The sequence below is a fragment of the Tigriopus californicus genome, chromosome 12 (assembly GCF_007210705.1).
Source record: "Tigriopus californicus strain San Diego chromosome 12, Tcal_SD_v2.1, whole genome shotgun sequence".
Lineage (NCBI taxonomy): Eukaryota > Metazoa > Arthropoda > Copepoda > Harpacticoida > Harpacticidae > Tigriopus > Tigriopus californicus.
Genome location: NC_081451.1, coordinates 4,598,342 through 4,612,624, shown reverse-complemented (window position 1 = coordinate 4,612,624; position 14,283 = coordinate 4,598,342). Strand labels below are relative to the sequence as shown.

Below are 14,283 nucleotides of genomic sequence, written 5' to 3'. Positions count from 1 at the left end.
TCCAATTGTTTGTGACCATTGTCAGACTGCGGACAAAGGCGATCTATCTATTGTCTTCGGGGGTCTTTCGAACCAAACAACGTTAAACGCATTGCGTGGTCAGATAGGACATCATGCATGTGGATTGCGGGGCACTTCCGTGAAAAATTACAATTTTCTTGAGTCTCCACTCTCCACCACCACCACAACCTCCATCGGTACAACAACATCATCATCATCATCATCAAAACTTGGTAAGCGCGCTTTTCTATGTGGGCTACCATGTCATCTCTAATGGATACCATGGTTGGTTGGTTGGTACGTACCTACAGTACGTACGTGCAAGAGGCAACCAGATCTTGAACGAACGAATGACCGCCAACCGTTAATGATCGAGCAATGGTCCCATTAAGCTCCTCGGAGCTCATTCCTCAATTCACCGCCACACACGTGACCTACGGGCGAGGGTGACGAGAACTTGTACCCTGGTCATTTCATTTGCTCCTTTTTTTGTTTTAGACAAAATGGCTATTTTGAGATTGCAATATTACATCTAAATTCAACCATAGACGGAAACGTCGCTGGACCAAAATCTCTCGTTGGAAAATGTAGTTCAATGCGGTTTAGATTTTTAAGGCTTGATGCTCTTGTCTAGGTGTACGCGTACAAATAGAGAGAAATGATGTCAATCATTCTTTTAGCTGATGCTGCTGGCTGGACAAAAGAAGAATACAAACCTTTCTAGCGAATATGTTTCTTGTATGGTATCTAGGATGCACTCACTTCATTAGGACTAGAATTTCGTCCGATTACACTCCTAGTATAGGTATTGGGTACAAATAAGTTCTAAAACACGCTTTTAGTGCAATTTTTTAAAAATCTTTTAGTGCGACTTTCGGTCATGTCAACTTGTAAAATGATAGAATTGCGTATTATATCATAATAATTCACGACCTACTCAAAAGTAAGTTTTTTCGCACGAGGCTTTTTTGCGAACTTGGTATCAAGTTTCGTAATACATCTGTTGAAACACAAACTTGATGGTTTTAAGGACACCATTAACTAATGTTTTTCTAACATCTGGTTGGAAGGGTCTCAAGTGGATTGGATTACTTCAAACTAAAAGTACAGTTGTTCTTTAAAACTGTCATGAAGACTTGACGTCTCCCGCCGATGGGTCAAGACACCAATTTGTTTGGTCAACAACGAAAGCATGGAGAAAGAGAACTATACCATGAAAATCATAGAAATATCTTACTAAGGAAAAACTAAAAACAATAATAACTATGGTGCTTTAGAACGTAGATCCGGCTGACCACCCTGGCTTTTCGGGTGCTGTTATCTCACACGAAGCAAGTCTCTTCTTCAGAAGGACTCCAGGAGGGGGTGAAAAAAGAAAAGACAAAAAGCCGTCCATTCTCCCTTATTTCTCGCTCCCGAGAACTCCCAGTCAGTCAGTCACTCAGTCAGTCTTGTGTCTTCAAGTAGGTGAGAGCTCCCGTGGACTTTGCGACTCTCAAGTTCATCTTCGCCGTTTGGACTCCCGACCACTCTCGATCGTCTTCAAACACAGCTGGTAGATACGCCAGGGACTTTGGGAGCCCAATCTGTATTTCTTCCGTGCTACCGAACATCTATCGAAGAAGAAAAAAAGAACACGAAGCGAAGAGTTTTAATGACGACGGTGACGCTTCAAGTTGTGATCGTGTAATTCCAGTCTTGAGAGCGAATGAGACGGACGACAAAAGCCTCACTTCTCAGACACGAATTGGTATCAAGTATGAAAAATGAAGACGAATGATGATGTCGGCCAAGTTGTGAATGCTCAATTACCCCGAAGCTTTTGATCCTTGATTAACACCCTCTTGTTGTGCGAGGGGCCCAATTTGCCAGCTAAGCAAAAAAACATCGGACCGACTAGTTCGCGAGCCAGGCCCATGGAACCCAAAGATCTGAGCCTCCGGGCAACTTCCAAGCCACGCAATTCCTCTGGCAACTCGGGAGGTTCGCCACCCAGTTCAAATTCATCCTTACTCCAACTCCGGAACTCGTCACCAGACTTTGAGTCGAATCTACACCGGCTTCTGAGCACCCCCACCATGTTCACTCATCCTCATCCTCATCACCAACACCAACACCACGAGCTTCCAACTCCAGCCTTGATGGAGTCACTCCGTCGGGTGTCCACCACTATGTCAGACCTCGAGACCTTTCCGTACCTGCGTCAACAAGCCATGGAGCCGTCTGTGGTGTTTCCCAATAAACGTGCCAACGGGTCTAGTACCGCCGATCTTGATCGGAAGTCGGCTTTCGCGCCAGTTCTCACAGGGTCGGGTGGAGAATGCCAGTCCAAATTCCAGGCGGGGACATCAAAGCCCTGCCTCAAAGACATTACCCCCAAGCACAATGAAGCGATCAGTCAGCAACGGCGTGTTCGGGGCGATTCGGGAGGAAACCTCAAAAATTCCGCCAAATCCTCTCGCCGTCCAAGGTCACCTTCATCCGGAGAGTCCGATGGTAAACCCGTGTCAGAGCAAGTCATGAAGAAGCGCAGACTGGCTGCCAATGCCCGTGAACGTCGACGTATGGACATGCTCAATAAAGGCTTTGACCGCCTTCGTGGAGTGCTTCCCGGCCTTGGTCCAGAGCGTCAGCTCTCTAAATACGAGACCCTGCAAATGGCTCAGAGTTATATTAGTGAACTCACAGACCTCCTCACGTGAATCCAATCCAAAGTTCTTGTGCCTGGTATCCTCCTATCCCACCCTATCTATATCTTGCCCAATAAATCGCTTTCCGTCACTGTTCAGTCACCCTGAGATAATTTGTCCCTTTTTTCCACGTGTGTCAATCAAAACCGACCGTATCGCGCATCTTTGAGTGGCTCTCCCGAAAAGCCGCAAATGACCCCCAAGCCATTTAGCATTCCGTCAGACCACCCTGTACGCATATCATCGGTCCCCTTCATTACCGAGAATCCACGACCGACCACCAAAACTCCGGGACGACAAATCGGCAATTTTGACCGGTGCTTGTGACTAGTGACACTTGCTCTGGAAAGAGGCTCCCCGAAAAGGTGACCTACATTTTTATTATTTGTGATCAATTCCGAGATGAGCATGTGTTTAAGTGCTTCTTGGAGCTCCCGGGACCGCCTCAATTCCGATCCGACATATGGCAAGTGGAGATTGGCCGAGCAGGGCGCGGAAGTGATTTTGATGAAGGTTCACCAATACGACGACAATCCAGAAATTTGAACACAATAACTAGCGCTTAGGAGTTCGGAGTCCATGACTCAACTAGCGTACATACATATTTTTCTTGTCGACTCTTCATGTTCGTCAGACAAAAACCTTTTCATCTCTTTTGAAAAGTGGAAAAGTGTTTCAAACCCAAGCGCTAGTTTCTCATCGTTTCGGGTTATTAGGAAGACCTTTCAAAAAAAAAACAATTCCATCCGATTATGAACCCGAATTACAATTTAGATGTCAAAGAGTAGCTCAAGCATTACCAATTTCATATGGTCCCATTCAATAGCAAGACGATTCCCGTTTCTTTGTTGGTTTTCCATTACGAACAAAAGAAGAAGAGTACTTAGAGCCACGATAGTCCATTCCCTATCGATTATCATTACTATTATTATTATTGTTATTTGTAGCTCATAACACGGTTGTTACCAAGGATGATTGTGCGTAGTCAATGAGACATACAAAGTCGATTGTCATCGCTCAGTTGGAGAATGACTTCACACCTTTTGTTCGTTCGTTCGTTCCTTGGGGATCCTTGAGGAAATTCCACGTCTGCCTGATATTCGAGCTCTCGTTCAAAGCGGATTACCCACCGAGTAGTGTACCTTGCTTGAACCTTACTGACGATCCTCGAAATAACGAAGGGATTGCCACCTCCTCAAGTTTCATTCGATGTGGACTAATCGCTGTTGACCGTTCAACACCTTGTCCCCGATGTTTATCTACACATCTTGATCCCAGATCATCCGTGTCTGAATGAACCGATTCTCAATGGCCAGACACATCCTATTTAAAGAACTGCCACAATGAAAAACAAGATTAGCGTTTTCTAGCCCCAAAACGGGACGATTTGATTACTGAGATGAGTGGACAAAAAAAAGGCACAGAGTTTGGACGAAGACATTGGGTCGGACTGATTCGGTTTCAAGGGACGCAATTAATCAGGCTTCCCTAAAAAGTCGAGCAATGATCAACGGACCCAACGGTTTGTCCAACAACCGAAGAGTAAGTTAGTAGGTAGGTTGAAAAAAAATTGCCGGAGTGTGTCTCGTGTCCAAATTGGTGAAGCAACAGTCGCTCAATTCCTTGTCTCTCGCCTTAGTGCACAAGCAAGCGGAGGAGAAGTGGGCATGCACTCAATTAAGAGCCGACACGAAATTGTTTCTTTTGAATACCCACTGTGCAAAAAGCCACATACAGCTGGCTTGTACAAAACATGAATTTAAGAATCTTTAAATAGGGTCAAAACTTTCCTTTCGCTTGTTGTTCTGCTTCTTACCTGTTGAAGGCATAATCAAGTAATCATGAAACAGAGCGCGAACTTTTGAATGTCAAAGTGTCCCAAAACAAAGGACATTATGACACACACATGGCAGCTTCAATGAAACACTTTTAAAGCACATGTGCTGTCTATAATGTCAACATCAACCTCGTCCAAGCCGGTTTTCTCATTAATGTTATGACGTTTTATGGATGAAATTCTATCAAATGCAACCAGTTTCTGTTTACGTACTTTTCGTCCCCTAATTCAATTTTCTAACACCATTGTTTTGCAACACTGCCACTTAACATAAGATGCAAGTCAACGCGTAGAAAAGCACAATTTTGGTCAGTGAGTTTTCCCGAGAGATTATAGTAAGTGAAGTGAAGTGACTTCCTCCTCAAAGACACAAGGAATGTTGATCTCATCTGGTGGTTGGAACTCACACCTGCGCTTTTCCCGCACATGGCCAACCAGCCAACCATCGAACCACGTACAAAGAGTGAGCCAGAGAGTATACAGTAGGAGTAGTTGTAACTAGTTGCTGCACACGAGCCAACGATTGTCCGTTGTGAGCAACGACCACGGATGAGACTCATTATTAGATTGTAGATCCGCTTCATCCACCCCTTGGGAATTGGCTTTGAACTCCATCATAAGGAGGCCCTAGAGAATGGCATGACATTTTTACATAGACAATCATTATTGCAAGGTTTAACAAAGGCATGGCAATTCGTGGTAGGTCCAGATCCTGCAATCCTCAAAGAGGGGCCGATTGCCAAACAATATTGTGTGAATGCAGTTTAATTGAATTCAGCAATTACAATTGTCCCAAGATATTTTTGGTGAAACTTTTGAATATCAGCAAACAGTTAATTGTACTTTTATGAGACCCTAGAGGTCGATTTTTGATCCCCTATGTCCTGGATTAACACAAGACTTAGTTTTGATTCGTGGAAAGTGTTTTAACTTTGAAAAAGGGTCAATTTTGATTTCATGTATTGCGATTAATAACTATGTGAACCAAAACTAAGAAAAATCTATAGCGCTCGCTTGTGAAGCAAAAATCATTACTTTTCATATTACACTTCAAATTAAAATTACAGACACAATTTCGTGAACTTCATTGCTTTTGATCACCCTTAGTGTATTATAGTAAACGTCACGTCACCCCACTTCAAAGAGTAGTATAACAGAAAAGCCACCTTTTAAGATAAATACTGGATCATAGCTTGTGAGAAGCGTTCCTCGTTATATCTGTGAATGGTTGACGAGTCAATGATTCATTGGGAGATTGGATCGTAGTTGTGACAAAGCCATGTAAAAATGAGGCAGCTCCTTCTTGATCAGTAACTGTCAATCTCTTTCAACGGGTTTTGCCGAGTCTTCCTTCAAGACCTGCTCTTTCAAAGTAATGTCAAGCTCTTGGGCATTCGAGGACATGCTCTGCGCTTTTCTTTTTGTTTTTAATGAGACATTGTTAGAGTTGACTTTGAGAACATTGTGTTTATAACTATTTTGATTGGCTGTCATTTTGTTTCATCCTAAGGTTTTTTGGGGCGAGTTTCTGAAATTGAGCAGTGTTTTCAGCCAATGATATACGTACACAAATAATTGTACATCTATCAACCGTCAAACTTGTGAAGTCATGTATTGTCAAACAATGTTGTTTCGTTAATTGACAAAAATTCGTCAACAATGCGTTGAAAGATTTGAAATTCACTTCGGCATTAGACAGTGAAGTATTCCCAATATTAATTTCCATCATTTGGTCTAGTTTTCAAAGAAAATAATCAACCTAGCCATGTTTAAAAGAAATACTGTCCTCTAGAATTGCTGTGACTTATTACCTTGAATCGGTTTGACACATTCCTTGTAAGAAGAGTGCAAGTAATGAATGAATGAATTGCCAGAAGACAATAAGACCAAGCATGTTTTTTTGAAATCCATTGAAACAGTTTCTCAGTCACTGAGTTCATCAAAGTTTGCCATTTCTAATGGAAACCAAGATCACCCCCTTACTTCTAAAGGAGTTTCATTCAATTCCAAACTTGTGTAGGTCAGAAAGAACGAGGACATGAGCTGTAGGTCCATCTCGGTCATCTTGGAAAACGAAGAGGTCTTCTCGGTGGTTGGTTTGGTAAGTTGGTTGGTTGGTTGATGGCAGGAGAAGGAAATCAAATTATAGGATTGCGGTGCTTCAGACAATCAAAACAGACGTGCAATCAGTAGGAAGCCGATCAATTTGTGTTAACCCAACTGTGAATTTGGATCGAACACTTCGGCTGAAAAATGGGCTTCGCGCTTGCCTCCAAATGCCACTTTCCTGTTGATATGCCGACCAGCCCCACTATTGGACTTTTATACCTGCACTCATGCTTGAAATGGGCTTTGGAAATGAGCAGAAAAGAAACTGGATATGTAGCTGAGGGAGTAAGCGGGGGTTAAATGGGCCACGAGGACTTGGAAGTCTCGGAGACTCACTTTGAGTTCGACCGAAAGTCACAAAATGCTCTGGGATGGATGGATGGATGGAGTCAGCCATGTCCAACATATTCACTTTTCCACTGAGTTAAATCAGAGGGCAAATTGATTATTTTACCTTTCAGCTTCAGCTTATATGGGTGAAGCAAATATTCATATTTGTCTGCATCTTTGAGCTCTTCGAAACGCAGGTATTTACAAATATCTAGGAAGAAAGAAACAAAATGGTGGTTGTAAAAGGCCGATGATCTTGAAATGTAGCTTGATGTGTAATAAGCCTGTTTTAAGAGACATAAATCTGACGCGGTGATATGGACTTCAAACATTCTGATGGATAAAATAATCATCACCTTTGTCATACGACATAAAACTCTATTTACGAGATACTTATTGCATATATTTTAAATTGAACACATTCGTAGAGGGGACTTTCTTTTCATAAGCTTGTAAATAAAAGGCCAATCAGATGAGCTTACCAAGATCATAGTTTTAGATTACTCTGTTAAATGAGACAATAATTGCTTTGGATTGGTTATCACAAAATTCCCTCAACCAATGTAACATTTTGATTGAAAAAAACCTCGTACACAAGAACCCATAAAAACTGTTTGTATAACAGAAAAAGGCATAAAATCAAATATACATCTCCTTTACTCATTATTACTGGGACATTTTTTCCCTATTGTAAGCATCGATAATATGGCGGAATAGCTGGTGTTCTTGTTTAATTCCCCAACCAATCCTTAGCGAAACCCTCGTTCTCTGGTCTCAATTTGTACAATGCCTCTCAGGAGACAGACCAGAGTTTTCGGTCAGTGTTCACTTTAAAAGAGTGATTGCCTCCTAGTGTGCTCGAGTCGAACCCATTGTGCTCTTGGCTGGCCGCCTCGAAATGTCTCATTTCGGTGTGGCGAGCGAATGAGGCACGAAAATGGGAGTGGGGAGTTCTTCAAACTATGGAAGCGACGACATCTAATTTTCTGGTGATCTCGACGACTTTTCTTGCGTCCGACAACCTCCCCACAAAGATGAACTAAGAGACCATAAACACTCGCATGGACAACCACGAAGCGCACCCACATTCACTCAGTCGCTCGCTCATGGATGGATGGTAGGAACTTTAATTGGGTCCCTGGGTGCATTTAGAACTCGATTTGACATCCAAACCTCCGGCTACCCCATTAAAGCATCAAGTGGTCGGATGTCACAAAATGGACACCAAACGCACCGTCATCAAGCATGCAAGCAAGCCAGCTCCTTTCTATCTTCAACATATCATCAGTACAGTGGTAGTAGTATAGGTACATATGAGATGCATCATACGGAGACCAGCATCTTCCTCATCATAGTACATTTCATACTGACTGAATGGTCATGGTTAGACCGCAAACGACCCCCTTTGCGACCCTCTGCAAAAGTGCCTTTGAGCTGCCATCTTGGATATGGATGTTCACATACCAAGTATATAAAGTATTCAAAATATTATTTAATCTAAATGTGTCTTGTGGACAATCTTTGGCCTGTTTTATGCTGATAGACTGTTTGCCAATGATTGTTAGTTTTTTCATGTACTGATTAAGTTTGATGTACACAGCGCAGCTTTCCCTGATTTTTTTTGACTTTTACTAAAATGACTGTGCAAAATCAAATTATCAATATTAATATGAATTCAATAAAAAGTGATCAATAAAGATGAGAGAATTATTCAAAAAAAAAAGTGAGTACAATATCATTGCTTAGAGTATAGCCAAAATAAGGAAAATCTTCTGAGTATCCAAATCTAACGTTTTAGACAAAAGCTCTCAAGGTCAAGTGTTATACAGGGTGGTCGGTCTGTCCGGTTATTGCCTCTGAAGTGGTTCATACTCTTTGCGTTAATACTTCATACCGACACAGCCAGAATGACCAAACCCAGTCATGACATAAAGCAGTAAAACTTCATTTTAAACTTCCCGCGCGCCACAAAGATGGCCCAAATTTGTATATGATATTCACCCTCTGTCAACATCTGATGGACCAGAATGTGTGGTAGTTGAGTGTTTGCGCTCCCCAATGAGGAATGATTAACTATGTACGCTTCGTTCGTTGAGTTGTCCTGACTTTTGACAAATACTGTTGATGTCTTTGGGTTTCTTCAGGGAGTGCCTGGAGGCCATTGAAGCGACGTCATCATTATGGGTCCCATCATCAAAGTCGATCTTTGGGATCATCCGCCAAAATTGCACCTGGATGTTTAGATGTCATTTGAGATGATCATTGCTCAAAAATGAGACCAAGATTGAAGATTGATGAAACCTTGCCGTGCAAGCCCATATGCACTTCACATGAGAAGAAAAAAAAAGAGATGGAATCGAGTGATTGCGTGGATTCAAGCGCTTGACAAATCCTTTTTTGGGTACAATTTTTACAACGCTGCAGACCTTGATGAAATTTTGATTGCGATTNAATCGAGTGATTGCGTGGATTCAAGCGCTTGACAAATCCTTTTTTGGGTACAATTTTTACAACGCTGCAGACCTTGATGAAATTTTGATTGCGATTGGAGTTACGTAAATGACATTTACTTGTAATCATAATTTATTACATTTGAGTTCGTGGTACTTGTATTTGAGCAAATTTTTCACGCACGGAAAGTTTCTGGGCATTGCTTTTTAATGACTCTTAGATATTTGTCTTGAAACAACGCAAAGTCTTTCGTTTTCAAAAAAAATTCTGCTCTTGTTCATGTCTTGTTAAAAATGTGTCTCCTCGAGTTTTTAATGAATTTTTTCGGTTTGTTTGGTGTGTCAGGTATAATAAATGATCTTCTCGTCTTGAACTGCTGGGATTCCAATCCCGGTAGCGGTAAGGAAGTCCGCACCAAAAAAAAAAAAGAAACTCATATCAAATTTAAAAAAACCGCAATGAATGGATAAGCAATTTCTGGTAAACCTAAAAACAGACAACTTTCCATGATCTAATTCAGGAATTTCTTTCCAACAGCGCACTTTATGTAATTTAGTCAAGACCTCTTAAAACATCGTTGATAAATTTCAAATATGAAAATGGTTGAAGCCCCGGCACCGGACCCCACACCGAAAGTACGCTAGAACTAAAACCTCCTCAAATCCTAAGTAAATTGCAAACAAGAACAGGCAAAATCTTACAAATCAGATTGCAAATAACTTGTAATCTGTACGAAAGAAGAAAAAAATAAGCAATTAAAAGTAACTTAACTGCATTATTTTTGGGAGTGCGACAAAGCTAATAAATGCTTTTAAAAACGTGCAGTATCAGATACGTTTCGTACCTTCTCTGAGCAATGTGCAGTCATAGTTTCTTTTATATCTCCCAATTATTGTTTGGCGGCCTTACATCTTAAAATGTAGGCGAGATGTTAACAGAGACTGTCATTGGTTGAAAGTGCGGACGAACAAAGTCAAACGAGTAAGCAATCCGCAAGGATGTTGTCCCTAGAGACGAAGAAGGCGGGAAATTCAAAGCAAATAGAAATTGCCATTTTCAAGGTCAAAGTTTCAGTTATTCAAGTCAATACTTTTGTCCAAAAATGTTACAATGTTATGACATTTTCGTGGCAGATTCAGAATCAATCAGTTTTTTTTTGTTTTTTTTCTTCTCTTATTTGCATCATACTCTGGGCAAGAAAGAAGAAATCGTTTAACCCAGTACGTACATACATTTCAAACCAATGCTTCTTCTTCTCCTTCTCTTCTTTCTTCTCTTTTGCCTTCTTCTTCCTTACTTCTTACTTCTTCTTCTCTTCTTCTCTCTTCTTCCTCTTTCATTCTCCTTCTTCTTCTTCTTCTATCTTACTTCTTCTTCTTTCTTCTTCTTCTTCTTCTTCTTCTTCTCTTCTTATTCTTCTCTTCTCTTTTCTCTTCTTCTTCTCTCTTCTTCTTCTTCTTTCTTCCTTCTTCTCTTCTTTCTTCTTCTTCTTCTTCTTCTTCTTCTTCTTTCTTCTCTTCTTTTCTTCTTCTCTATCCTTCTTCTTCTTCTTCTTCTTCTTCTTCTTCTCTGTCTTCTTTTCTTCTACTTCTCTTCTTCTTCTTCTTCTTCTTCTTCTTTCTTCTTCTTCTTTTCTTCATTCTCTACTTCTTCTTCTTCTTCTTCTTCTTCTTTTTTTCTTCTTCTTCTTCTTCTTCTTCCTTCTTCTTCTCTTCTTCTTCTTTCTTCTTCTTTAGTGCTCGGTTGTTTCATAGTGAGTGAAAGTACGCGCTGAAACCATTTCGAACAATGGGGCGATGTCTACGTATGTTGATCCTGACTGTCTAAATGTTATGATAAGTTCGTGTCTTTTCATCTTAAGGTCTTGAATCTGTCCATTGCGACAAATATAAGCCCCCCTCTCGTTTCGTAAGCTCGTTTTGTCAGCTCTCAAATTCATAGGAAATGGAGTTGGACCATCAGTTTGCTCAAAGTTTTCTTTGAAGGGGACTTCATTTTCCGGCTAGCGTTGTTAGAGTGGAGGCTAGTCCAGATGGGTTACATTCCATTTCGAAATCGACGTTCTCAGTCGTTCGTTGGAGGGAATTGCGATCTTGCGCAATCTCTCTCAGCATGTTGGTTTAGCCACCAGAGCGAATAGCGAATTAAGGCTCCATTGAGACAGATCAGTCGAACAAGGAAAGTAGAGTTGTCAAAGTTGAGTCGAATCCGAGGCGTTTCTCTTATGCAAACTCTAAGGAAAGATTCAAACACCCTGTAGGGCCTTTTGAGGTCGATGGGAAAAGCCATAGACAATGTAGGGCTATGCCAACATCTTGGAGATCAGTTCTCTAGTGTCTGTTTTCAACTCCATTGAGTTTAGGAGCAACAGTCCATCGTCTATTGATGAGTTTGTTGGGACTGGCAAGCTGTCAAGCTGAGCATTGGATGATCTTGTAGTCACAGATCAGGATGCTTTAGAGCCATCAGGACTTGAGGACTCTCGAGCTCCCCTGGCCCTGATCGAGTGACATCTCAGTTTTGATGAGATGCTCACAGGTTCTTGCTCCTGTCTTCTCGTACTTGATGCATTGCATCTGGACCAGGGCAAGTTCCCCTCTTCTCTGAAGGGTAGCTCATGTTGTTCCAATTTTCAAAGGGGGAGATAAGTCACTCCCCAGTAACTATAGGCCGATTTTTTTCACTTCTAATATTGCAAAGGTGTATTAGAAGATCCCGAAGTTCACACTTGAAGAGTTTCTTGATATTCATGAAGTCCTTCCTCCAAGCCAGCATGGGTGCCGAGCACATTTCAGGCACGGTTACCCAACTGATTGAACATATAGAACAGATTATTGAGAAGCTAGGAGCCATGAATCAGTCGATGTAGTTTGTCTCGACTTTGCCAAAGGCCTTGACAAGGTAGATCAGGCCCTTAGTTAACAGGCTCCATGAGATTGGGATCCAAGGCAAGGTTCTCAATTGGCTAAGAAGTTTCATTTGTGGTAGGAAACAAATTAGTTAAGGTTGAGGGATCCTTAGTGACATTACATGATGTCAAGTCGGGTGTCCCTCAGGACTCCATTTTGGGTCTTCTCGTTTTCATCATCTTCATTGCTCCGCTTCAGAAGCTTGGTAGTAGTTAATGTCAGTATCTCTTCTTATGCTGATGATACAAAATGGTAGTTGGTAGGAATGGTCAGGATTCCGGTTGTCTGGCAAAGGTCCTAGACCAAATCTTACTCCTCTCCTAGGTTGCTGCGAGTAACATGGCACTGAATGGAATGAAATTCCGCTCAATGACCTTTGGGTCGACGCCATTAGACACTCCACTATTAGATGATGAAGGTAAGGACATTGAGCAGGTCTCATCCATAAAGGATTTAGGTTTAGTCCTCCAAGTAATGGAAAGTCTATGAGCATACCAGTTGAAAGTTGGTAGGCTTTTCAAACATGTGGTTGGATATATCGCACGTTTAAGTCCAGAGATAGTGTTCACGATGCTAACTCTGTACAGGGTTGATTGTTCAGCCGCATCTTGAAATATGCCTCTCCATTTGGGGCTCCAATTAGTTACGCAGGTTTGCCAAAGCTCGAGCAGGTCCAAAGATGTTTTACTAGGACATTGAAGATATGAGAGAGCTCTCGTATTGGAGAGGTTAGAACGGTTGGGATTGTACAGTACTCAGAGAAGGTACGAAAGGTATCTGATATTGTACGTTTTCAAAAGCATTCATTGAGCTTTGTCCCAACCAGGATTTTAGGGTCGATTGTAGTGGCCGTAGAGGCTTAATGTGCGTTTTGAGAGCACCTTCAAGCCCTCGAGAATCCAGGCTAGTTTAAATTAATGAAGTCCAACTCTCTTCTTTGTCGGGCTCCTTCATTGTTCAATTTGCTGCCCTCAAATATTCGTAGGGTTTATGTAGGGGTTGATCCAGTAGCAAGATTTAAGTCAGACTTGGACAAGTTCTTGACTAAAATTCCGGATCAACCTTATATTCAAGGATTAGCCAGATCAGCCAACTCCAATTCGTTGGTCGATCAAATAATATATATATAAATAAAAGTCAAGTATAATAAATAATCTTCTCGTCTTCAACTGCTGGGATTCCAATCCCGGTAGCGGTAAGGAAGTCCGCACCAAAAAAAAAGTATCTGGCAGGGAAAATAAATAAATGCAGTTTATTTACGATTTTAAAATTACAGGCATTAAAAAAAAACGGAATAAAATAAAATGGTAAGGGCCATTGTGCCAGTCCAATGTCATATCAAGATGATACTTTGTCCTTTGCAAATTCAAAGTGCCACTTAACTTGAATGATAAAGAGTAAACTGTATTTTGGCTTGCTTACCTGTTGTTTCTTTTGTTCACACTTTGCCTCAAAAGTACCTAGTTACTGAAATATTACCGTTTCAAGTGTCAGCCGCGAAAGAAGACTCAGACACAATGTACTACTTTTCTGTTTTGAAGTCAGGTGACCCATGTTTACTTTAGCGGTGATGTCAGGGAGGTGAAGCCCTATTGCAATGACAACTGATTTAGATCTGTAGGCATTTAATTAAAGTTACTTTCTTTTCAAATTTCTTCAACCCACAAACACTTTTTAATGAGTTTAGCAGGTTAGCAAAAGGTCAAACTGGTCAAAAGATGATTCACAAGCAACATTGTGGGAATGAGAGAGCTCGGCTATAGTCCTTAATAGTGACCGAATGACAATACACAGGGATTCTGCGTCAGCTGACATCAAGAGATTCTTGTCTGATAAATGGTCATTGAATGAAAGAAGCAACGATATCCGGTGAAATCCATCATTAGGACAATTTGGAGCTTTCAGTATTCTGGCACGGATCAAGTTCACACGACATAAGATATCTGAGGACATTGTT

At 41.3% G+C, this 14,283-nt stretch overlaps 1 protein-coding gene across 1 annotated transcript; it reads left to right on the top strand.

The window, feature by feature from the left end:
- The first annotated feature begins 1,143 nt into the window (after positions 1-1,143).
- Positions 1,144-4,114, top strand: LOC131891656 (oligodendrocyte transcription factor 2-like). Its single transcript, XM_059241286.1, has one exon. The coding sequence runs from the start codon at positions 1,917-1,919 to the stop codon at positions 2,700-2,702; it is 786 nt and encodes a 261-aa protein (XP_059097269.1). The 5' UTR covers positions 1,144-1,916; the 3' UTR covers positions 2,703-4,114.
- The last annotated feature ends 10,169 nt before the right edge of the window (positions 4,115-14,283 follow it).

Excerpts from the sequence above, each read along its gene's own strand:
- LOC131891656 (XM_059241286.1), top strand. The coding sequence starts at position 1,917 with ATGGAACCCAAAGATCTGAGCCTCCGGGCAACTTCCAAGCCACGCAAT.